This window comes from Adelges cooleyi, unplaced genomic scaffold, assembly GCF_023614345.1.
Source record: "Adelges cooleyi isolate 19-005CV unplaced genomic scaffold, UGA_ACOO_1.1 ACOO_flye_CR_arks_rails_tigmint_CR_PRNA_23, whole genome shotgun sequence".
Lineage (NCBI taxonomy): Eukaryota > Metazoa > Arthropoda > Insecta > Hemiptera > Adelgidae > Adelges > Adelges cooleyi.
Window position 1 is genome coordinate 14,447,950 of NW_026095893.1, and position 23,531 is coordinate 14,471,480.

At 29.0% G+C, this 23,531-nt stretch overlaps 3 protein-coding genes across 9 annotated transcripts in view; 1 reads left to right on the forward strand and 2 right to left on the reverse strand.

The window, feature by feature from the left end:
- The window catches only part of LOC126835628 (farnesol dehydrogenase-like), a 216,733-nt gene that overhangs the window by 190,440 nt on the left and 2,762 nt on the right, over window positions 1–23,531 (reverse strand). The window contains exons 5-6 of one of the 2 annotated variants that reach the window (XR_007685228.1): window positions 23,348–23,485; window positions 22,391–22,491 (exon numbers count right to left, since the gene is read on the reverse strand). Coding sequence is in view for 1 of the 2 variants with exons in the window: in XM_050568334.1 (XP_050424291.1) it covers window positions 22,450–22,491; window positions 23,348–23,485 (180 nt within the window). In the remaining variant the exon portion in view is untranslated. Of the gene's footprint in view, window positions 1–22,092; window positions 22,492–23,347; window positions 23,486–23,531 lie in introns of those variants that run through there. The other variant, XM_050568334.1, reaches the window with a different exon arrangement.
- The window catches only part of LOC126835621 (uncharacterized), a 122,486-nt gene that overhangs the window by 68,155 nt on the left and 30,800 nt on the right, over window positions 1–23,531 (forward strand). For all 6 annotated transcript variants that reach the window (XM_050568319.1, XM_050568317.1, XM_050568321.1 and 3 more), the window contains one exon: window positions 22,662–22,689. In XM_050568319.1, the coding sequence (XP_050424276.1) occupies window positions 22,662–22,689 (28 nt within the window). The remainder of the gene's footprint in view (window positions 1–22,661; window positions 22,690–23,531) is intronic.
- Window positions 10,238–13,061, reverse strand: LOC126835629 (farnesol dehydrogenase-like). The gene is made up of 6 exons (XM_050568335.1): window positions 12,828–13,061; window positions 12,031–12,202; window positions 11,619–11,745; window positions 11,217–11,352; window positions 10,917–11,051; window positions 10,238–10,451 (listed from the first exon to the last, which is right to left on the reverse strand). Exons 1-6 carry the CDS (start codon window positions 12,957–12,959, stop codon window positions 10,398–10,400), a joined length of 756 nt encoding a protein of 251 aa, XP_050424292.1. The 5' UTR covers window positions 12,960–13,061; the 3' UTR covers window positions 10,238–10,397.

Sequence of the window (23,531 nt, forward strand, 5' to 3'; positions counted from 1 at the left end):
ATTTACGAACTGATAATAGTGACTTGTCCGTTCGTGTACTTTTATACAATAGCTATTATAGAAAGCACTGTCGCCTAACTTCTTTCCTTTTAAAATGCGTTTTGTATTTTACAAATGTAGTATTATAATATTTTTGTTCTTGTTAAAAACTGTGCATAGTTATACTGTTTATAACTATTATAAAGTTATATATTATTCTAGTATACAAATCTGTTTTTTTAAATGGAGTATACATTAATGATCAATTTAATTTAAACATGGAAGTATACATCTATATTATTTATTTTGTAAATAAACGTTTTGATTTTATAAATCAAGGAAAGTCAGTGGCTCATATTTTAGAGTTTAATTTTATTCTTGCATGATATTTTTCTGTCAACGTATTGCCAAGTATGATTTATTTACATTAAAATATTCTACTTACAAAAAAAAAAACCATTATTTCCTTTCTATGAAATGTTATTAAAATATTTCCTTTTTCCCAGAAATGAAGTTGATTTCATTTCAATATTATAATATTTTGTTTTATTTTTACAAAGATCACACACAATCTATGTCATTGGTTTTCTCTGTAACAATGACTCGTAACTCGCTACCGATTTCGCTTGACTGCGGCAATTCATATTTTACATTTCTCATTTCCATTTCCATTTCCGAAAGCTCGTTCCAAACCGTCTAGTACAATGTTTTCCACAGACCGTTGTCATTTCCTCGTGATATGAATCAGTCAATGTATTTGTCGGTCAAATTTAAATCTCCCCGCCATTGTTGGTCTCGTCTAGACCCGTGTAATTAGAAATAGAATAAACTACAATGCACATAGAAATCAACTATGACACAATAATGTCTTTTATTAAAAATACAAAAAACGAGCAGTATTCTGTGCAATTGTAAACGCTTTGAACACACTGCAATCCGATCGTTATTGAAACAACGTTTTCCTCTTTGCAAATAAATATAGGTATTTCTTTGGTGAAAACATTAATTGCGGAATTGGATACCCTCCAAAAGTTTTCCGAAACGAATAAATATTAAGTATTTATTCAACGCAAGGAAACTTCTTCGGAACGGAATCCCATTATAAAATAACTTATCGCTCTCCAATTTAAATTAACATTGTTAACACTGACGGTATTTTCAAAGAAAATAAAAATAACAACACTCCTTAACGTTATCACATAATGCGCGTTCGAGCCGTCGAAGTTATTTTGCCACCACAACTAGCCTGTACGGAAGTTTTTCTGGCGCAAGAGATCTGTTGACTGTTCGTCCAAGCGTTCGCTCGTTAATCACTGCCTCGAGACAGTTCTTCTGAAATTCCAAAAATCCTATATCCTAACGAACTGTACGATAGCCGTGTAAAAATAATATATTGTTTCCACTACTACATTCGGCGTGTTTTTTTGGTTATAATAAATTATAAAACAGGCGATGGTTAAGTATACAAAATACATACATTATACATAAAAATTTAATACAAGTTGGTGTAATATATACGCTTGAATCGAAAAATTTAAACAATTCGGGTTTTTTAGCGTTTAATTATTTTTATTTTAATACCACATAAAAATAACTGAGGTAACAAAACATGTTGATCGTTTTAACTGTAAAGTATTTTCGTTATTGCTTTAATGGGAGTACTATTGCGCAAATATTGTTTTCAAACGAACCATATTATGAATTTATTTTGAACAGCTGCTACCGTACGATGAAATATTTTCATAATCTATATAGCACAAGGCACAACCAAGTTATTCGAAATTTTATTTTAAAAAAACTGTAGCCAAACGTCTATTTTTGTCCCAAGACTCTTAGTCATATTAACTGTAATAGTCTCGTTATTGATGATTGCGATATTTTCATCCAACGACATAAGTATACATATATATAGTGTGTTAACAAATATTGAATGTATTTAAGTTGTCTCCATAGTATAACGCCCCCTCAAGTAACATTACAAATGATAATATTGATCAACCTAACTCGTTCCAACATTTTAAAGAACCATTCGTTTTTTTCCGATTTTTTACATTTACACTGTTTAGTTTGACTTACTATGTAATGTTTTATTCAAAATAATATAAACAAAAAATCAAACTTAAGCTTTTGTCTGCGGTTGAGTGATGAGGACACTAAGCGTATAGGTAATTATGTGTCAAGCGCACTACTCCGTATGGTGTACGGTAAGTTTACAGATTGTACAAGACTAGAGCTAATGTGATGTGTGGACAAAAAAAAATATTATACAATACCAGCAGTAGTATACGTCTTATATTCTATGGGTGTTAATCATTATTTTTTTATCGTCATATTAGAGTTACAGGTAATTACACTCGAGTAAAATGGATGGTTTTGCACAGTTATCATTAGGCTAGTAAGTCAGGCGAAAAGCGAGTGAATGAGTAAGAGAAAAAGATAGAGAGAGAGATAGGTGGCCGAGAAGAGAATTAAAATGGTCGAATCGATTAATTTCTCCTGTTCGTAACGGCAATTCAAATAAAAACTTTTACCAAACGGATCCTAGTTCAAAATTTAAGACAGTAATCACTTATCCCATACCTCTAATATCTTATCTGTTATCACTTATCTCTAAGCATAACACGAAAATGGAATGTGTCCATAATTTGATAGGTAATAAATGATCTGTCTATAATATAGTAGTAGGTAAACTATAATATATAGACTGTAAATAACTCATAAAATTATAATTCATTTTTAAAACTTTAAAAATAGCGTAAACTGACAATTAATCAATAAGGCTTATTCATACTACAATGTATTAAACAGTTTTTTTGAAAGTAAATAATTTACAACCTGCAAAAACAAGAATAATAATATAAATTTGAATATCAAACGTTTAACTTGTTTTGCATTGTATTATAATAAGCAATATAAATGATTTTGTGTATGTAAATCAACTTTTGATAATGATATTAATGTCATCAAAATGATTCCTTTTAATTGTTTGTCTTTTTTTTATTTTAGCATAAAAGACTTGGCTATTATTCCAACCTTGTAACTGGAGCGTTCTATTTTACTGTATTGCGATAATAGACCAACTAAAAGTATTCAACAAGAAATAGCTTCGATGCAAATTTGTAGATAGCTATATTTTTACTATGTTGGTTTAATTGTCAAACATACTGAATACTAATATTCGCATCGATGTGCTTACAGTTATAAAATGACTTTTCAGTTTTAATGTTTTAAATTAAATTGTACTAATTCTTTACTATACTGGTTTATACTGTACTTGGTTTGTACTGTGCTAGATTTAAAAAAAAAACATAATAATTACAGAATTAACAGTCTAAAAATAATAAAAAAATAACAGACCACCCTAGACAAGTCACAAGTACAAAAAAACCCAAAGAAATATCGTAACAAAATACACCTCCAAAAGTACCTCAGATACAGAACCTCAGATAATCATTACAATCGTTTTGAAAACATTTTTATTTGATTTTTTGTACAATTATACAAAATTACCCAAATATTTATCTTTTTAATTGTTTCCATGGTACTATAACAATTTTTAATATAACTTTATATTTTAATAACTTTAAGACGTTATTAAAAACTGGTTATCGGCCAGTAAAAATGTCAGCAAATTATTCTTTTTTTAAAAAGTTATTTAAATGTGTACGTTATTATTACAAAAATTGATAGAGCTATGGAAAAACTAAAAAAGGTAAATATTTGGTAGATTTAGAGTATTGTACAATAACATAAATACAAATGTTATTAAAAAAACCTGCAAAATTGTAATTATTTTCCGGAAACACGACTGTCTGCGTTTGATGGATTACCCTAAATGTAAAAGAAACCTCAAATCGTATTTTTACTATTATAATCATAGTGAAATAATCTAAGATATTTAAAAAAAATAAGTTGTACAGTATAAGGAAATATTTTGTTATTTTTATTTCCAACTGATATTTTGTTAAAATAAATATAAATATAATATACAGCTTAATGACCACAGAGTTGTGTTAAATATTTGATTTTAAATGCACTTAAAGTGCTTAAATAACACCCAACATGTTGTGTATATGGGAGCACTGTGCCTGATATAATATGCTATCATAATAAAGTTGTCATCATTATTTATGTAATTGTTTATTATAATATATAACATCATTAATTGAAACATTATTATTTATTAGTATTACCATTTGTTGTACACTATGAAGTATATCATTAAATGAAACATGACGCAGTTGGGTAAAATTAAAAACCGTTATTTTAAGTGGTTATAAAGTTAGTAATTGTTAACGCTAATTCCGGATAGGCGAATCGATTGAAATGGATAAGTTTAACACGCCGTCGGCCCTGAACCTCAGTGCGTCAAATATGGCTAAGGAGTGTGGTTGAAGTTCAAACGTCGAATCCAGATTTGGTTGAGCGCAATGGGTCACAATGATATAGCCAAAGACCGTAAGTTAAATATGTTTCTCAGTTTCATCGGGGATGAAGCACTGGAGTTATATGATAACTCGTTAGTATTTGCTGAAACCGAGAAAGATGATTTGGAAAAAGTACTTGCATAAAATATTGTTAAAAAATGCTTGGACTCAGGCAGTGATATCGAAGATGGACTTCTGTTGTATCGAAGTTTGCCAGTTAAAGGGACTCTTATATCCCCAGTTGAAATTATTATGAGTAGGAAACTGCGAACTCAGATTCCAATGTCCCAGTACTGAACTTAAATGTAAAGATGTAGCCAAAACGTTTTTTAATTTGTTAAGCAATAGCCAGGTTAAAAGTAAAAGTTAGTATGATAAAACAGCTAAAAAGAGAGTGGACTTTGGTGTAAGTGATGAGGTGAATATACTAAAATATAGTGGAAAGTGGGAACCTGGGAAAGTTGTCAAAGTTTGTAAAGAACCTAGGTCTTATATAGTAGAAGAGGGTCAAGGTAAATTTTTAAGGAGAAATAAAACGTTTTTAAGAGCGAACAAGGCTATTTCTGAAAAGAAAGGTAGTGAGACTAATAATGTTGAGAGGGAACACAGGCCAAAAAGAACAACTAAGTTACCTAGTAGATTTAGACAATAGTTAAGCTGTAATCAAATTTAAGTTTTTGTTGTACTAATAATTAAGGGGAAGGTGTTGTGTATATGGTAGCACTGTGCCTGATATAATATGGTATCATAATGAAGTTGTAATCATTATATGTGTAATTGTTTATTATAATGTATAAAATCATTAATTGAATCATTATTATTTATAAGTATTACCATTTGTTGAAATATATCACTAAATGAAACACGACCAGTGCACATTTGGTAATGCATTGGCGTTCCATTGCACTGATTTATGCGACACTGAGGAAAACGCCCAAGGATGACTGCTTTTTATTTATAAGATTCAGAAATTTGCTACTATGGGTTTCTTACGAATCGAATCAAATCCACAAAACATGTTGTATGCAAATTATGTTCAAACAGTTCTTCTCTCGTTTTAATTTTCCTGTTTGTCTCAAGACACGTAACATTTGAGGGTTTATAAAAATAGATATTATTTCATTGATGTTTTCGAATTTTAACGTTACAATTATTTATTGCAGATTTATACGATGCACGTTTTCATACTGTCATATTTAGTGATATTGCCTACTATTGTTATAGAACTGGTAATTCATTATTTATCAAAATAAAATAGGTACCACTTAATGAGTTAATTGACTCAATGACTTAATTGGTTATCACTTAATGAGGCGTCAGCGTTATGTAATATTACTACCACAATATATGTTAAACTTATATTATTTACATTTTACAATATTACTTTAATAAAAGAAAATATGTTTTACTAATTTTTCGCAACTGCTCACGTAAAAGAATGATACAATAATTGGCTTAAATGAGTAATTACTAAAATTGTGCCCAGCAGGAGTCAGGATTTAAAATATTAATTGTAGCTCTTGAACATGACAACAAGAATAGGACTCACTGTATACTCATTAGTCATTACACTTACTGAACTATACAAATAATTTAATTACCAACATTTATTCTGATTTTTCGTAAACAAATACAAGTATCCATTTTTGATCATTTGCTTTTATATGTTCTTGATTGAAATTCAAAACTGAGATTATTTGAATATCGTTTGGTGCAGCCAAAAAACTATATGGAACATATAAACGTCCCCTTACCTTAGTTCTCCTTTAACCTGGGTCTAGTTAAAAGCAAACGACGTTAGCCAAGAACGATTTCAATTTAAAATCACTTTGGCGCAGTTTGCGGAACAGCGAAACTTTCTAACTCGACTAAATATTATTAACTCTATATACTTCTGCTGGTCGGAAGTTTGTTGGTAGTGTATATAGTGTATATTATAGCTTATATATTATAACAAAAAATGATATTTCGCGCACTCACTGCCATTTTCCGTTATTTATTAGTTTATTATTTTTGTAATTAACTTTTTTTTTAATGAGTGAAGTAAAAAAAACGAATCCACGAATCCTCGGTAATGGACTTTTTTTATCCATTACCGAGGGGGCGGATTTGTTTTTACAAAGTTTTTATCTCTTAATATTATCTCTGTGATAATAGCCGTTCTGGATGTTCCACTTCGTCGTCCCAACTATGAAAGAACGCCAGATTATTCACGGTTTTCTGTTGACAAGCGACTTGCTTAAACGGTTGGTCTTAACTCTTTCCAGCGACGGGCGACTCGTAATTTGTTAGCTCATTAGCACTTCTCTTGTGTCGCGAGTGTCTCCCGAAAAGTTTTGCCGAAACGCTAATAAAAAGTAAAGTAAAAGTTTTTTCATTTCCGCTACGCCAACTGGAAAACAGGACAAAATACATAAGAAGGTAAAGAAATTAAATGGTTTCCCGGGATATTAATTGATGGACCGACGGACGATGATAATCGCCTGGACCAATAAGATTAGGTCCTCCTCGAAATGTATTTTATTCAAAACGATAAGTTCGGCAATAAAACCCACAGTTCTATCGAATATTGCATAACGTCGGCCTATTTAGCATAGGACCTATCTCCAAAAATCAATATTCGGTATATTACGCTGTTTGTATTAAAAAAAAAACTGTTCATTTTCCATGAAATGTGTGATAAACAGTAAGCAATTTTTTAGAATATATTAAACGTTTTTTCTTTTTAGTGTAATATTTGGTACTTTGGAGTTACACCCAAATAGGCCGACGATAATAGGTATAGTTAATAGGTCTAGTTTCATCCACACTTAAATTATAGGACATGTTACCTAACCATCATTTTAAATCGGTAAGTCTTGTACAGCTAGTTTTCCTATTTGAATGGGACATTAATCTATTGATTGAATATTTAATTAAACACAAGCTATAGATTAATTTATCTTTAACATAACTCTATAATGTTATTGTTTTTAAAAAAATACTGAATTCATATAAATAATTCAATGATAAATAGTTATTATTATTAATTAAAGAAAAAACAACAGAAAATATCAATACTACAACTTTAAATTTAATACCGAGATAGCTAATTTTAAAATAAATAACCCACTTTATTGAGTGGTATTTTTATTAAACTTAAAAAAATTACTCGTTGTTATTGGTGATTCAAACATCGGTTTTAAAATGTACCTATTGGTTGATCGCTAATCACCGTTTAGCTTTCGATAACTAAACTCTATAAAACAAGCGATTGACAACATTTCAAAGCCAAAATTTACACTACTTGTTGTAATTACAACAGATTTTGATTAAAATTATTTCACCAGAGGTAGGTTTGAATAAATGTTGGTGTCGATTGGGTAATTTTTTTGATTTTGACATGATTTTTTTCACCGATTACTCTAGGACAAGCTTGTGCAGAGCTACGAACATGAACGGTTTAGAATTTAAACGTTTAAGAGCTAAATTATTATTAGTACAATAGATAAAAACAAGCAAAATCTATTCACTGACTTAAGATTTAAACTTTTTTTTAATCGGCACACTCAACGTCATCTTTCAATTATTATTGTATTTTTTAAATAATCTAAGGCTGTAAGTTTGATAACTCCTCAACTGATGTCGATGTTATCAATTTAATTTATTTATTACTTCAAGGGGCACCAAAGCGTTTATCGAGACTGCTTTGGATTAAGTTATTTTCTGCTCAAAACTTTCCAAACTGTTTACATAGATTAAACCACCTTCCCACTCCTCCATACCTAATGCAATCTTAAATCTAAAAAAATAATCATATCGTCAATGGGGTACTACACTTTTAATGATAATAATAATTGACAAATTTATTTATAGATGTTTTGAAACAATAATTTACCTCTCTGAAAAACAAATCGAAACTGTAGGAAGCACCCCAGCTTATATTGGAGGTATTGAGATATCGTTTAGAAGATATATCAAATGAATTCAGAACGTGATTGCACTTGATTTGAAAACATTCGCTGTATGTTCAACGGGCACCGAATAGAAATGTTAAACTTTTCCGGAACCAAAAGTGTCCATAAAAATATTATATTACAGAAGAGTCGGACTTAAATAAAATTAAGATTATAGTTTGAGTTTTATGACAGATGGTATAAGTTTGATCGGAATTGCTCAGTTTATTACTGTAGAATTAGAGAGAAGATGAGCGTACACATCAACAATGTCTTTAAGAACATAATATGAGATCGGTTGTAAAATTAAGCATTAGAAATACAATACTCCTTATGATTTATCTGTGATGCCACTAAAATTTCTGCAAAATCACAACAACAAAAAATGTATATAGACAAAGTCAAGAGTTTTTATTTAAAATTGTTATTAATAAATTTTACTTAGGTACACATCTTTATATTGTAATAGTATTTAATTTTTATACGAATTTCAAGTGGCTTAATAGCGTTTTTTGGAAAAATCCGGATTTTCGGATTCCCATCACTAGTATACACACTATCCCGGCTGATTATTCGATTTTTTTTTCTTTTATATCAAAACCACGGAAAAAGTAGTTTTTATATTAAATTTCCTCCTAACAATCCAAATAGGAAAAGACTGCACAATCGCTAAAGTAACGTTTTTTAAATTTAATTATGAGACTTGTAAGTTAAAATTAAAATTAGACCTTTTGGACCCTATAGAAAAGACCATACGCTCTCCGACAATACAAATTAGTTTCGTTACTTAACCTAATAAATTATTCAAAAAGCGTCAACGTACTTAAGTGTGTAGTTCTCTAAAAAAAAAGTCTGGCTTTTTCATTGCCCTTGCGGTTATGATTTTGCGTAAACTGCTGTCTTATTGTAACGTATCTACAGGCACACTGCAGCTCTGTACATTGTTAAAATTATTTGATATAGCTATACATTGTAAAACATACATTGTAACAAACGACGTGATACTTTAGTAATTTTATGCCAGCTATTGTGCCGTAGAATTTAAAATAACAACGTTTGGAACGAACACGGTACTCGGGTGTGCTTAATTAATAATTACATACCCTAAAGAACGGTATACCTCGGTAATTACTAATGGTTGTTTATACTCACTCGCGAGCTCATCAGTATTATCAATATTATTACAATGCCCATCCCTATGCACAATTGTATAAACTCTATAAAACAGTAAAAACGAATGAAAAAGAAAAGTTCTCTCGAATAGCAGTTCATTAGCCTCACAAAATATAGTTTAACATGTAACAGCATCATTCTCTAAGTGTTTCAGTACTTGCTTTGCTCAGTGGGCGCAAATTTATAACAAGCAGACAAAATATCTTACTATGCTGTTTATGTGGAACACTTGTCTAATTTGCTTACAAACTGTCAATCAGATATCATATTTATTATATTTTAAGAAAATCGCACGTTACAATATGTACCATATTAGTTATATTATTAATGCTATGTAATTTACAATTTGTAAATAATTCTTAAACTGATTGTTCGAGTAGTCAAAATTGGTATATAATAAATAATAAGTAACTCTTAATATTTATAATTACTACGACTGCGATGGATTAGACAAAAACATATCTTCGAAAAACCGAAAACCTTTTAAATACTTGTTTTTCTGTACCTACCAAAAAGCTTTCTTGAACTATTATGTAGGTAGTGGAAATCGGACACATTTATAAAGAACTTTTAATTTTAAATCAACCCACATAACTGTTTAAGTGGTTAATTTTACTTACAAAGTATGGTACACATGATTCACCTACACCCGATACACAGATAAAATAATAATGTATAATGTCATCATTTAACGAAAGAATTAAAAATTATATATTCATCAGATTATTCAGTATTAGGTATGTCACCAAACAATAATTCATATATTTATGTGAAAAATACATTGATTTGTTTTTAAAGTATAAAAATATAAAACTAGAAATTTCAAAATATATTGTTATTGCTTTCACTTGATATGTTATTGAACATACGATGAAATCATAGATTAATCTTTTGGTGTAAATGTGTCACCTGTCGGTCTAATTGTAATTTCGCATACCTAAAAAAAAATTGGAGAATTATTATGGTACCTATTGGTTATCAACAAATATGATAATAGTTACAATAATTTATAATGTATATAACTCTCGTAGGACGGGGAAATTATACCTAAGCAACGTGAGTAAGTACTAATATTATAACATAATCTTTTTTGTAATCTAAAAATATTTTAAACTTAAAATTTAAAATATAGTATGCCAAAACAAATTTTACTAAACCAAAATTGCTATTCTGAGAACAAAAAATGTCTGGATTTTTTCCATAAAAAATGGACTCATAGTACAAAAAGATCCGAGGATCATTATTCAACACCAATAGAAAAAGATGGAGAAAGTTTGGGAATCTCATCGGAGAAACCGTTAAAAAACCATTAAACACTAATATTATAATCACAGATAGGTATGATGAAATATTGGAGGATATATTTAATATTTATGTGTTATTCTCTGCATCCTTCACTTACATTTGCGCGTTGTGGGGCACTCAGAGCATAAAGTATAGCATCAGCAATATCTTCGGGTTGTAACACTTCTATGCCTCCAGTAGGCCTTGTTAAATCTATTGTCATTTCAGTTTCTACGATTCCCGGACTGATACTCTGCAAACATAAATACTTATAAATTATAATACATAAGGTTCAAAAAACTTAAGAAAAGTGCAGAGTACAACTTCATCAAACCATTCCACCTCTAAACATAAAATTACTTGATATCTTTAACTACATGAAAAAAAAAAGTCATCGTTTGAAAACTAAAAATATTACCGTTACTCTGATCGGCAACTTATTTATGCTGAGTGTATCTCTTAAGTATTTTGTTAAAGCAGTGACACCGAATTTCGTAGCGCTATACACGGCATAGTCGGCATAATTTCCCGGTAACTGCATTTGTCCTGCAATACTAGCAAACAAATTTATTTTAAAGTGTCTTTTAGCTAAACAATTTTGATTGTAATGATTGAAAATTAATATTTTAGTAATAAAGTGGTTTTATAAAAATGGAGAGAAATTACTTTATACTTGGAGAGCGTAATAAAAAGAAAATACAGTAGAGATAACAATATTGACAGGAAACGTTACAATCGATTTTTTTTTTTAGCGTTTTTACATCTGTTACTTCCACCGATCGAGGCTAAGAGTGTTTAGATTTGACATATTCTTAGATACCTGTTTATATTAATTATGTGGCCTCTCTCGATTTCAAAATGCTGCATTAATTTTACCGCCTCCCTCGAGCAAATGTTTAAGCCGATCAAATTCGTATCAAACATTAGTTTCCAATCAGTAGTACTTCCTAAAAAACATATCAACAATCCGACACTGGGTAAAAAAACATAATACCATTATAAGGTTTTAATAAACGCTTTTACTATATACTTAATTATTACTATATACATATTACTTTGTTTAATGTTGGTCATGCAACACTTTACTTTCGGTGATATTTTATATTCAATCACAGAAGTGCTCCGCACTGTAATTTGACTATCAGCGAGGTACATAAATTTTAGTTAAATAAAAACCTTGCCAATAAAAATAATAAAATTATCTTACTTTACCAGTAAAAATAATAACTTACCATTCAATAAGTCAGCGCTCTTAAGAACACCGCCATTATTAATCAGGACATCCAATGACTTGAACGTACTCTTAATCCATTCGAAAGCTTTTAAAATAGTTTCTTCGTTACATAAATCGACTTTGAAGTAATGAAATTCGCCAGGTTGCCCATTCAATTCGGTACTTAAATCCTATTAAATAGATTTAATTTTAACTGTAATAATGATAATTTGGAAAATATATAACAAATTAATGTTTCTTGTTATTATTTTAAATATTTGTTTACTATGAATTCTTACAGCAATCCCAACTTTTTGGAAAAAGTCAAATTTTCTCGGCTTTTTAAAAAAGTATTTTCAAAATGTTTAAAATTGATACTTTGGCAAAAAAATACCTTTTTTTTTTTTTTAATTTAATTTGCACCAGTTTACAGAGGTCCAATAATTTCAATTTATTTTTTCAGGAAAAACTGAGCTTTTTAACATAAAAACATGCATAACATAATTTTTTCAATGACGTGTAATAACGCAAAATATTTATGGACATGTATATGTAAAAAGTGATCTATGGAATAACAGCTAAAATAATCAAATTTTTACTTTGGTAGAGCTCAAATGAAAATGTGCCTTCAAATGTCTACTTATTTGAAAGGGATTCGCATAGTTTCAAATACTTTTTTTATCAAGCCAAAAGTCATGTTATAGATAATAAAAACCACAACAAGTTCAAATTGGACAAGACCCAAAATAACGAACACGTCCAACATCATAGTTTTATGTATAATGATGTAAGTAAACAAACTGACATGGCATTTACCTTGAGTAGATTTTCTCTTCTAGCTAACCCAACAACAATCATACCACTGGCCACTAGTTTCTTACAAGTCTCGGCCCCTATTCCCGACGATGCTCCTGTTACTACAGCCACTTTACCGACCCACTTGTCCATAATTAGTTCTGTTGAATGGTAAGTACACGAGTAGAAAAATCGCGTTGTATCAGAGTTCCTCGATGGCCCAACACCAACTGAGAATGGAACGAGTGCGTCAGAGAGGCTATAGCGCCGGTATCAGGTTTAGATATATATTTATAAAGTGTGCGTGTGCGTGCATGTGAATATTATCATACCCAACAGTTTTATTACTTAAAAAAAAAAATCAAGGGCATCTCATTGCAACCGTTTGTCTACTACATAGTCTGGTGAACGTGGAACGGAAACTGTTTGATGTTTTAGCAGAAGAATTTAGTTAATATTTAGTTCATTAAAACTTAAAATGCATTATTAAATTATGGTCGATTAATGTGAATATTTGACAATAAAAAATGTTTTTTTTCTTGTAGCTGAATTTCACTTTTATTACTATTACTAGTATTTATTTTAAAGCATAATTTTATAATCAGTCTATCGAATTCAACTGTATACTAGCTTTTCTATATAAAAAAAATGTATTTAAGTTATTCGGAATATTATAAAGTGTACATCGTGACAAGAAAATAAATTAAAAATTTATCGCATAGAGATTTTATGCGAATTTGTAGAGAAACGAACGCCAGAAATTTGAACCCAGTTTAAAACCTTTACGGGCCAAAGTTATGGCCTTGGGCGAGGTATTAGTCAAAATAGGTTTAAAAGCGGGGCGTATTTGTAGAATATTAAGCAGAGAGAATTTGAACTATGTATATATATATATATACATAACAGGGTAAACAGTGGTATACCAAAAGGTATTTAGATAATATCCCCAATCCCCATCCATTATTAAAATGTATTACACGTATGGAAAATAATACAATTTTATTTATTTTTTTTTTTTTCAAAAATGGTGCTAAAGCAAAGTACAGTAAAATAACAGGATTAAAATATCGTGTGTATCGCACGAAAAAAAGAAAATTTTATTTTAATTTAAGCAAATAAAATTATATGCAGTAACAAAAAACAAAAAAATGCTGCCAAATCATTGGCATATAACTCCGGACTTTCTCAATATATTTGTTTTTAAAATTTCAATATTATTTAGATAACCCAAAAATTCTCTTATCGGGGTCTAAAATTATAAGATAAATTCGACTGATAGCAGCAAAACTATTCATAACTTTTACAATTTTAGAGCTAGGAGCCGAAGTGTAATTAAATTAATTAAATTAAAAAATGTTTAAGCAAAATCCATTACGATGAACAAATGCACTTGTATCAAAAATTTATTTCAAAATATAATTAGTTATATTATCATCTACCGCCACTCTAATGCTCAGTTTTATTGCTAACCACTTTCCTAAAACTTTTGTTATCGCAATGGCGCCGAACTTAGTTACCATGTAAACAGTTGACAAAGGTCGTAAATACTCACTGTTTGCATTAATGACAAGAAAATAAATAGATCTCGAAATATCAGGCTCGATGAAAAATGATCAAGTATAATAATTTAACACATTATGATAATACATGTAAATGTATAAACTGATAAGTTTAGATAGAATTTCGAATTGGATATAAGAATTAGAGTTTGTAAGAAATACATTGCGATGGTAATGCGACTAACGGACAGATAATTGTGGGAGAGAGAGTGGATTATGGTAACGAACTTCCTCAAAGAAGTTAAAGTTAACAAGTTAAAATTCAAACACTGTCATCAGTGAGCACATATTTTAATTAACTAAAAGTTTGTAAATAAAAGTTCAACTACTTAACACAAACATAATGTTTTCAATTAGGTGTATAATGTTATGGATACGACATTTTCCTACGAAACATCAAAAGCTGGATTGTCCGTATCGTGAGCGCACGGTTTGCAAAAAGACACAGGAAGCATCTTAATTCTGTTTTGAGTTTTAAATAATCACCGCAGTACACGCTACACATTAAAAAATTGTTTTGCATGCAACACTGAACCACTAAACTCGTGTAAACATCAATTATTTACTAAAGGAAACAAAGTCTACTGAATTAAGTCTATACTATATAAATTACTGGCAATTTATCCTATGTAATTATGTTGTCATTTTATTCCGTTAGCGTTTAGAAATTAGCATAATTATATATATCCCCTATATCTTTACTGTAAAAATAACAATTTCTAAAATCATAATTTCTAAAGCTGTTGATGTAAATGTTTTTACGTTATTATAACTACATTGAGATTGACACGTTATATGTTAGTCTTACTTTATTGAAATAATATGTAATTACAACAATTGCTTTTATTAAATCATTAGTGAAATAGACCGACGTAATTGCAAACTAATAGTTTAATGCGTTTAAAAAAAAATTTGCGTTTAAAAAATATACTATAATATTGTACTGTAGATACATTTCTATAAAATTATAGAAGCATTAGAGCACGTAAACCGATAGGTATAATATGTAAATGTTTTTACTTCTTCAAAGAGAACCTAGAAAATGTTGTTTTCTATCTTCGGGTTGATAGTAAGATCATTACTTCCTACATTTTTTACTAGTACGTGTTCCAGTGATCTAAAACAACTGCTTAAACTTTAATGGTACAATCGCTTAATAAGCGTTTGTTCTCGGGTCGTTAATTCATCCATTTAGTTAAATTAAAATGTGAACAATTCGATTTTAAGGAAGTTATGTGCTTATGATTTGACAGAGATTTTTTATATATGAATTAATAATATAGAATGTATATATATATATTAATCAAAACGTATTTTATTAAAAGAACTTTCGTCACTCTCATTATCCTCATTATTTTTGTTCTTCATGTAATTCACTGTCATCACTACAAGTATCATTTAGTGACTCTATATCTTCCCTTAACCACGAAGCAATCAACTCACTCATATTTTACAAAAATATAATCAAAAGCAATAGAAACTCAACTACGACTTGTTGCTTTCGGAATGCAATATCTTTCCTAATCAGAACGATAAATTGCCCGTTTATCGATAAACTTATTTTTAAATAGTTCGTTGTAAGGACTATGAACGTCGGAAAAATATAACCACGAGCAAGCCAGTGATTCTCAACTTAAAAAGTATGTGAGGGAAAATCTCACATGCGAGCAATGACGGGTTAACATTTATGCCGACATAAAGTGTAAGAAAATATATGAAAGTTTATTAATAAAGTTATTGGCAAGTAGTTTTTGATAAAAAATATTAATCGTAAAAGACTGTTAAAAATCGTTTAAAACTATTTTATGTTTTATTCAACCATCTTTTGTCAAGTAATCTGAATGTGTAGTTTTATGCTTATATCCATATGTAAAACTGAATTTGTAGAATGTGCATTGAACAAACCCATTTCTAATATTTTTACCCAGCTGTGGATATCAAATATTAAATGTAATATAAATGTCTACTTCATGATGGCTAAATAACTTATTCAGATAAGGCTAAATTAAACTAGGACACGTTTGTAACCTTGCCCCTTGATTTATATGACTTAAATTAGTACGTTGAAGTCAACTGTTGTTTTGCTAATTTAAAAAAAAACGAAATGAAGGACATCCCAATTATTACTGTCTGCTGTCTACCGCATAGTCTAGTGACACGTGGTACACAAAACAACTGTTTATTAGTTTAGCAGGAAGCAGTGTACATAATATTTATATATAATATAGTGCATTCAAATTTTAAACTCATTATGCGCTCACGCTTCATAGTTTGTAACGTCAATAGATACAATTAAGTATTCAGTACAAAAAGTCTGCACGGTGGGACGGGACATGGAGGTCGGTTTGGTCACAGAATTGTAGGAATTATTATAATTAATAGTGTATTACACTGTTTACGGAATAATGAATGTACAATTAATTAATCAAATATGTTCTATTGTAAATAAATAACAATCATACTTAAAAACAATAAAGTTTGATTTAAAGATTCATTTTAACCGGTTAATGTCGTATTGGCACATACTTGTAACTTAATTTAATAATTTATGTTCATAAAAAATAATATTAAACAAAACATTACTTAATAATATCTACGATCTAAAAGACTCGACTTAACAACATAATATTAATTTAGCATTTCAGCGACCAGTTCATAATAAATTACTCTATAAAAAATGATCCGACAAATAGAAACTATAGAGTTTGCTTAACAATAAAGGAATTTAATCTTTCTGATACTACCTACAATCTCATGTTACACAAAAAGAGAATATTTAGTTTGGTCACAGGTCCAAGTGTACTGTAATTTTTACAGACGATATGTAACTAAAATGTATTAAATTTTAACATAAATAAACGTAATGTCATTTCTTTAACTAGAAGATCAAGTCATATTATGTTTCATTGTTCAATTGGAATTTAAATTATCATTCTTAATCGATTCGATTCAATAAGAAACTTAATTTAATTTAATAATAATTTGTCTATTTCAACAAATATTAATATTATTATCAATAAACCATTTAAAACATATTTATAAAGAAATCGTCCCGTATAATTTTTTACAAATAAATAGATAACTGTAGGTAGTTTTTTTCAATAAAGTTGATTTAAACAGCTCAAGTTGTACACCCTGACCACGGGGATAGTTTAATTAAATTTAATAATTGATTTTTTAAAAAACTCAAGTCAGTATTTGTGTAATTTCTAAATTTTAAACATTTTTGTTTCAAAATGTACATAGCAGGAAAATCAAACACGGAAAAAGTTTTTGTAAGCAGTTCTAAACATTATTTATACAGCAAAGACAAAAAGTGTAGGTAAAGGCTTATTTTAGTATAAATTAAAATCATTTGATGTCCAGTTATGTTTTGTTTTTATAACTTTAACTTTATTTTAAATGACTAAAGCGATTGACTCTTAGTTTTCAATTTCTGTTTGAGAGTTATTTCATTTTTAACAAAGATAAATTTGCATATGATAGACACGAGTAAGTGGTATTAATAAATCTCATACAATAATAGCATTATCATTTGTATATTATTATCATCTTAAATGTGTCCGCCAAGTAATCGCCTGAACGAACTTGTTGTTTACATATTATATAAAAGTATTTCCGGTATTTTGTATTAATAATACCCGCAGCATCTATACTCTGTAGCTATTGGACCAAACCTATATTGAAGTAATGTAAAAGACAGTTTAAGGTAATATTATTTAAACAAGTCAATGTGATATTATTCGTTGCGTTATTTTTAAAAATGACATCATAATGTTACAGTACTTACTACATAGTTAAATCTAATCGAGCCCGCTGCATTATATTGTTATATATAATATTTTAAGCTTCGGCCAAGGCAAAAAAACAATCTGTACGCGTTATAATTTATTATCAGTCCCCAGACACTGTTGTGAAGAACAGTAATTATTTCTGTCGTCAGCATTTCCCACGAACAATTGTATTTTAATTGATCGTGTGAAAACGTTGAGTTTTTCATTATCCCCCACCCGTATATTGTACCTATAAACTATTCGGTATAAAATTTCGAATGTACCTTTATTTTTGAATTCATAACAAAAATTACCGGTATGCGAGAGAGAGATATAGTTGGCGACAAAACAGGAAAGTAAAGTGAACAATAATTGTATAAATGTATATTAAAAAACGTTTTGTAATTTGTCTGCTTTGAAAACAGTATAACGTTGTTTATTTAAAAATTATATCCTCCACCGTTCAGTGCACCTGGGGGCTTTACAGTATCATTTTATATTTTTCGCGGCTGCTTTCGTTTTTTATTTACTATGGTCTCAAAAGTCCAATTATGGTTTGTACTTTTAACGATACCGTAAAAAACACAATAATTGTTATCATAATCTCCCAAACATATAATGTAGTCTCTGGCCTTCCAATAAACACCAACAATAGATTTGAAATTGAATACAATCCGACTTTGTGAAAAGCATGTCAATTATAGGGAAAAAAAATTTAGCTTTTATGTCTTACTTGACTATAATATCATAATTTATAAGTGTTAAAGACGATTAGAAAATATTTGTATGATAATTGACAAGTATGTATAATTATAAATACCAAGACTGCGTGTAAAGTAAACCCTATTGTCGGATAATAATTTCTGATAACAAATCGCGCCGTTATAATATATTATGTAAGCAGAATGTAGTACTTGATTAAAAAAAGTGTTCGCTAAAAATCAATGAGCACATAAATTGACACTGTCGTGTAATGAAAATTACATGCCATTTTTAAATGTCAAAAAGGTTGTTTATGGCATGTTTAATTCTTTCTCGAGTAAGGGAATCTAAAATAAAAGTCTTACATTCTTCCACCGACTACAAAAAAAAAGTAATTAATTATCAATATTTTCGATAAGGTACGTCAGGTTAGATCTGATGCAAATTGCAACGTTTTGTATAATTTAGCTGTCAAAATTATTATTATTCTACGATAACTGGTTAACTAAAACCAAAAAAATGTACTTCAAAGATCAAACATTCAATAGTCACGGCGTTATAAAGTTTTGGACAAAGATAATAAATATTAATCAAACTGAGAACAGCATAATTTTGCGATCGACCGTTCTTTTAACTGAGTAAATAAAACAGAAACGCTAAAGAGAATAGAAGGTCGTTTATTTTTCATGAGGTTTTTTGAAACGAGATAATAATATGGTTATGGGTATCAGGATTTACCCAACAGGTGATTAAACGGTTATGTTTATAACAAACGAACAATGTGTTCTCTTTTAAGCATCAAATAACATTTGGGTAGCATGTTTTTATTGGTAGTTGCCAAAAAGAGAGTGAGAAAGTTTATTGCTAAACTCTTTTGAAATGGAGGAAACCCAAAACTATTTAAATAAATAAAATTCCCGGTAAAGCTTATTTGACACCTTTTGTTAACACGAAAAAAATCAAGTGTCATGTAACAGTTTTATGTGACAGGAATATTTCAATCGTGTGATAAATGTAAATATTAATTTTACCATATTTTTATGACATTTTAAGTTTATCTACCTATGCCAAATCCAAAAGGTAAAACATTTTAATATTTTAAAAATAAAATGCTTGTTGCAAACATAATTTTACTAACGGAAAAATGCTATAATCAGTGTAAAGGTAAAATAATAATGTTATAAAAGGATTGACTGTTTTGTGACGACTTGAACTTGAGGAGTGCTAGCTACTAGGGTACTTATATAATTGATAGGTAACCACATATTCTAAGCCACTAAACTGAATTCTTCCTACACTTATAAGATGATGCTAAAAAGAAATTTGAACTTGTTGATGTATGAAAAAATGTACTAATTTTGTTGATATTTGTTTATAAATAAATTTAATGTTTTTCTATTATTATTCAAACTCTTTTTACTGTTTACATTGTACGATCTGGATTAAATACTTTTGAGAGTTGTTAATTTACATACCATAGGAACACAATAAATTAATTTTTTATCGGGATACTTTTATGTCATTTACTAGAGCCCTTCAAACATTTTGAGAAACCAAAGGTATGGTAGGTGAATGAGGGTTCCTTAAAAAGTTAAATGGTAGCTATATGTTTGTAGATATACCAGGTCCTCGTAGTAATTTGCTTTCAACTCGCATGACCTCTGTAATATGGAATGTATTATAACAATTCTTCAATAAAATGTTGGGCACTTAGTAGTTTCACACTTATCTATGTCAAATTATTATTAAACATAAGATTAACAATAAGATTTTAATTTTTAAAATAAATTCATTCTAGACTGTTATGCAACTTATAAGAAGAAGACTATTGGGATCATACTTTAAATAATAACTTATTGAAAACTGAGGCTTTGTTAACGAAAGAGAATTGGCTTATAAAGGATGATTAATTGATAAGAGTGAATCAGAGTATAAAAAAAATGAGGGGTCTGAGGGAAAATTGTATTCACTCCTTGGTTAAACTTTTCCATTCAGTTTTTTGATAGAACCTAAAGTCAGCAAAAATATATTCTATGTTAATTAAGTTTCTCACATTTATTTAAAAATTACACTTTTCTCACTTGTCTTTATGCTATGACTTAACTTCTAAAGAACGGAACAAATCCAGCACATGGTCTCTATTAATATTGATATATTATAGTTAACAAAAAAATGTAAAAAATAAACTACAATTATATTAAGATAGTATAAGACTTACAGTATAAAATGTATTATAACAAAATTAGATATTTGTATAGAGGTCAAAATGAAATATAACAATATCATATAATATGAATTATGATATTAGTTATGTTATGGTCACTGGTGACTCCAGTTAATTTTAAAAACGCAACTGCAAATATTTTACTAAACGGCGCTGAGGTTAGATTATTTGACTGGCATTATCAATAACAGAAGTTGAAGTTAATATGTATTATAATTTGCAAATGTATTTACTTTAATCTTTCTCGACAATACTGTTGAGTCATAACTATATACTACTTCCAGACAGCCGAGTCACAAGTGGTATGACCTTAGAAATGTTATTTCCGTGAGGTTTATTTGCTTAAACTTTACTGGAAGTTAATTAATTTCACAAGGACATTCTAGGACATTTCATTTTGTTTGCATTTTTTGTGTACCAGAGACATTACCCGACGCTATTCTACTATTATTCACTCGCACTAGGGTCACGCAAAACCGCAAAACATTATCATAATAATAGTAATTTCTATGTAAGCTAAGGTGTACCCCACTATAACGTCTTCGTCGCCTTATCGACCATATTAAATTCGGTAACGGTCGTGAGCTTTATTAAACGACATAGTGATGTAAATAACGTACAAATTCCAAATTAAAGTGCTGCCATAATAGAATGTGCTCGGCAAAGATAGTGGAGAGAATTCCTTGTGCGTCTTCAACGAAAATGACATATTTTTAATGAATAAATATAATTAAATCCGCGAAAACACTCGTTGGACATATTAAATTATAATTAAATAATTCTAGAAATATTTTCGGTTATAAAACTCGATCGATAATTCTGGAAACTTTTTATTCGTTTTTTGTTAATTAATAGCAAAATAAAATTCACTACTATGTGTACGAATGTTTATTATTTGTGTACAATCACAGACATCACAGTATAGCCTGTTCTAAATGGATTAAGAAAATACAGGTTTCGAAAATAATAATAAGTATTATTCAACACAGTATATTATTACAATAGTTTTTTTATTAATAACATAATGTATGAGCAACCCCAAAAAATATTATTTAAGACTTAGCGTCTTGAGTATTACTATAATTACAAACACAATATCTAATTAATAATAATATATATCTAATAATTATATTTAAGACCAATCATTTGATATATATAATTTCACAGTAAAGTTTTGTATCTCTCTCTTGATAATGACAGCACTAAACGTCTAAACGTATGTAATATTGACATATCAAGAAAATATATTTTAGATAAGTTAAAAAATAAAATTATTCGACTAAAACTTGAATGTATACACTATTTTTGTTTACACCGTGTCTGTTGTGACCATATGAGCTACTTGATCAGCGGTAAATACCAAAAGAATGATTATTAAAAATTTGTTAATAACGAGAATTGACGGGACGTACGATGACTTCAGATATCTGCAATAAAAAATATGACTTATTAGATACTAAATTTGTTTAGTGTTGTTTGATTGAGTTTAGTCAAACATAATTTTATTTAACAGAAGCAACTAAGCTATTTTAGTTCCATTAAAAATCATTACATTTTGCATTTTTAATATTTAATAATGTTAATTTTTATTTTCTAGGTCAGAGAAAACGCGTCGAACAATAACGGTAAGTCGCATTCAATATTATTTAATTATTTATTAAAGAATATTATACCTACATTTAAGGGCTTATATTTTTTAAATTATTTTATTTTTCTATTAATATTAAATGGCTCATAACCATATATATATATACTATAATTATAGTATATTATATATATATCAATATTATTATTTTAATAAAACTTAATATAACTGAACGTATACCATCATCAACGGAATCCAATCTTCAGTTATTTATTAAATATATTTTGCGTTCTTTTCTTCGAGATGTTTATATAGTTGTACACAAGAACATTTCCATTAAAATCAGTTTTAAAATAATTTCGAAAAAATGTATTGCTATCATCCTGTCAACATCACCGTGTACAGAACATTATGTTTTCGAAGAACGACTTCAACAGAGCTTCTCAGTGTCTAACATATTTTTCCACTCTCCCTTTTCTGTTGTCGACCCCTGAGTATTTTCTGCTCGCCCTTATTTTTAAAAATATTATTCAGATTACATTATTAAGATTTGGAAATATATGCCTCTTGAAAAATACAATATTTTATGTGAAATACATTTTTTATACATACATAATTATCTACTCCGTTAGTTCGATAAACTTTTAGATGTTCTACAGTTTTACTAATCATTTAAAATCAAAAACTATAATTTTTACCTGTACTTTTGGCGGCGCTTTTAAGACATTCACAACTACATTGGCTATGTCCTCTGGTTCAAGTATAGGTTCGTTGTCCGGCAATTTTTTATCGGAGTTTCTATACATTTCTGTATTTGTCAACGATGGACTTATATTCTGTAAATGTTTGATTAATAACACATAAAATGTTATACAGCTAAAT

What these genes read in the sequence shown, in the direction of transcription:
- LOC126835629 (XM_050568335.1), bottom strand. Translation starts at nt 12,959, where the DNA reads ATGGACAAGTGGGTCGGTAAAGTGGCTGTAGTAACAGGAGCATCGTCG. An exon ending in GAGCGCTGACTTATTGAATG is followed by an intron (nt 11,746 to 12,030) that starts GTAAGTTATTAT and finishes TATGTTTTTTAG; the next exon opens with GAAGTACTACTGATTGGAAA. An exon ending in CACATAATTAATATAAACAG is followed by an intron (nt 11,353 to 11,618) that starts GTATCTAAGAAT and finishes TTTGTTTGCTAG; the next exon opens with TATTGCAGGACAAATGCAGT.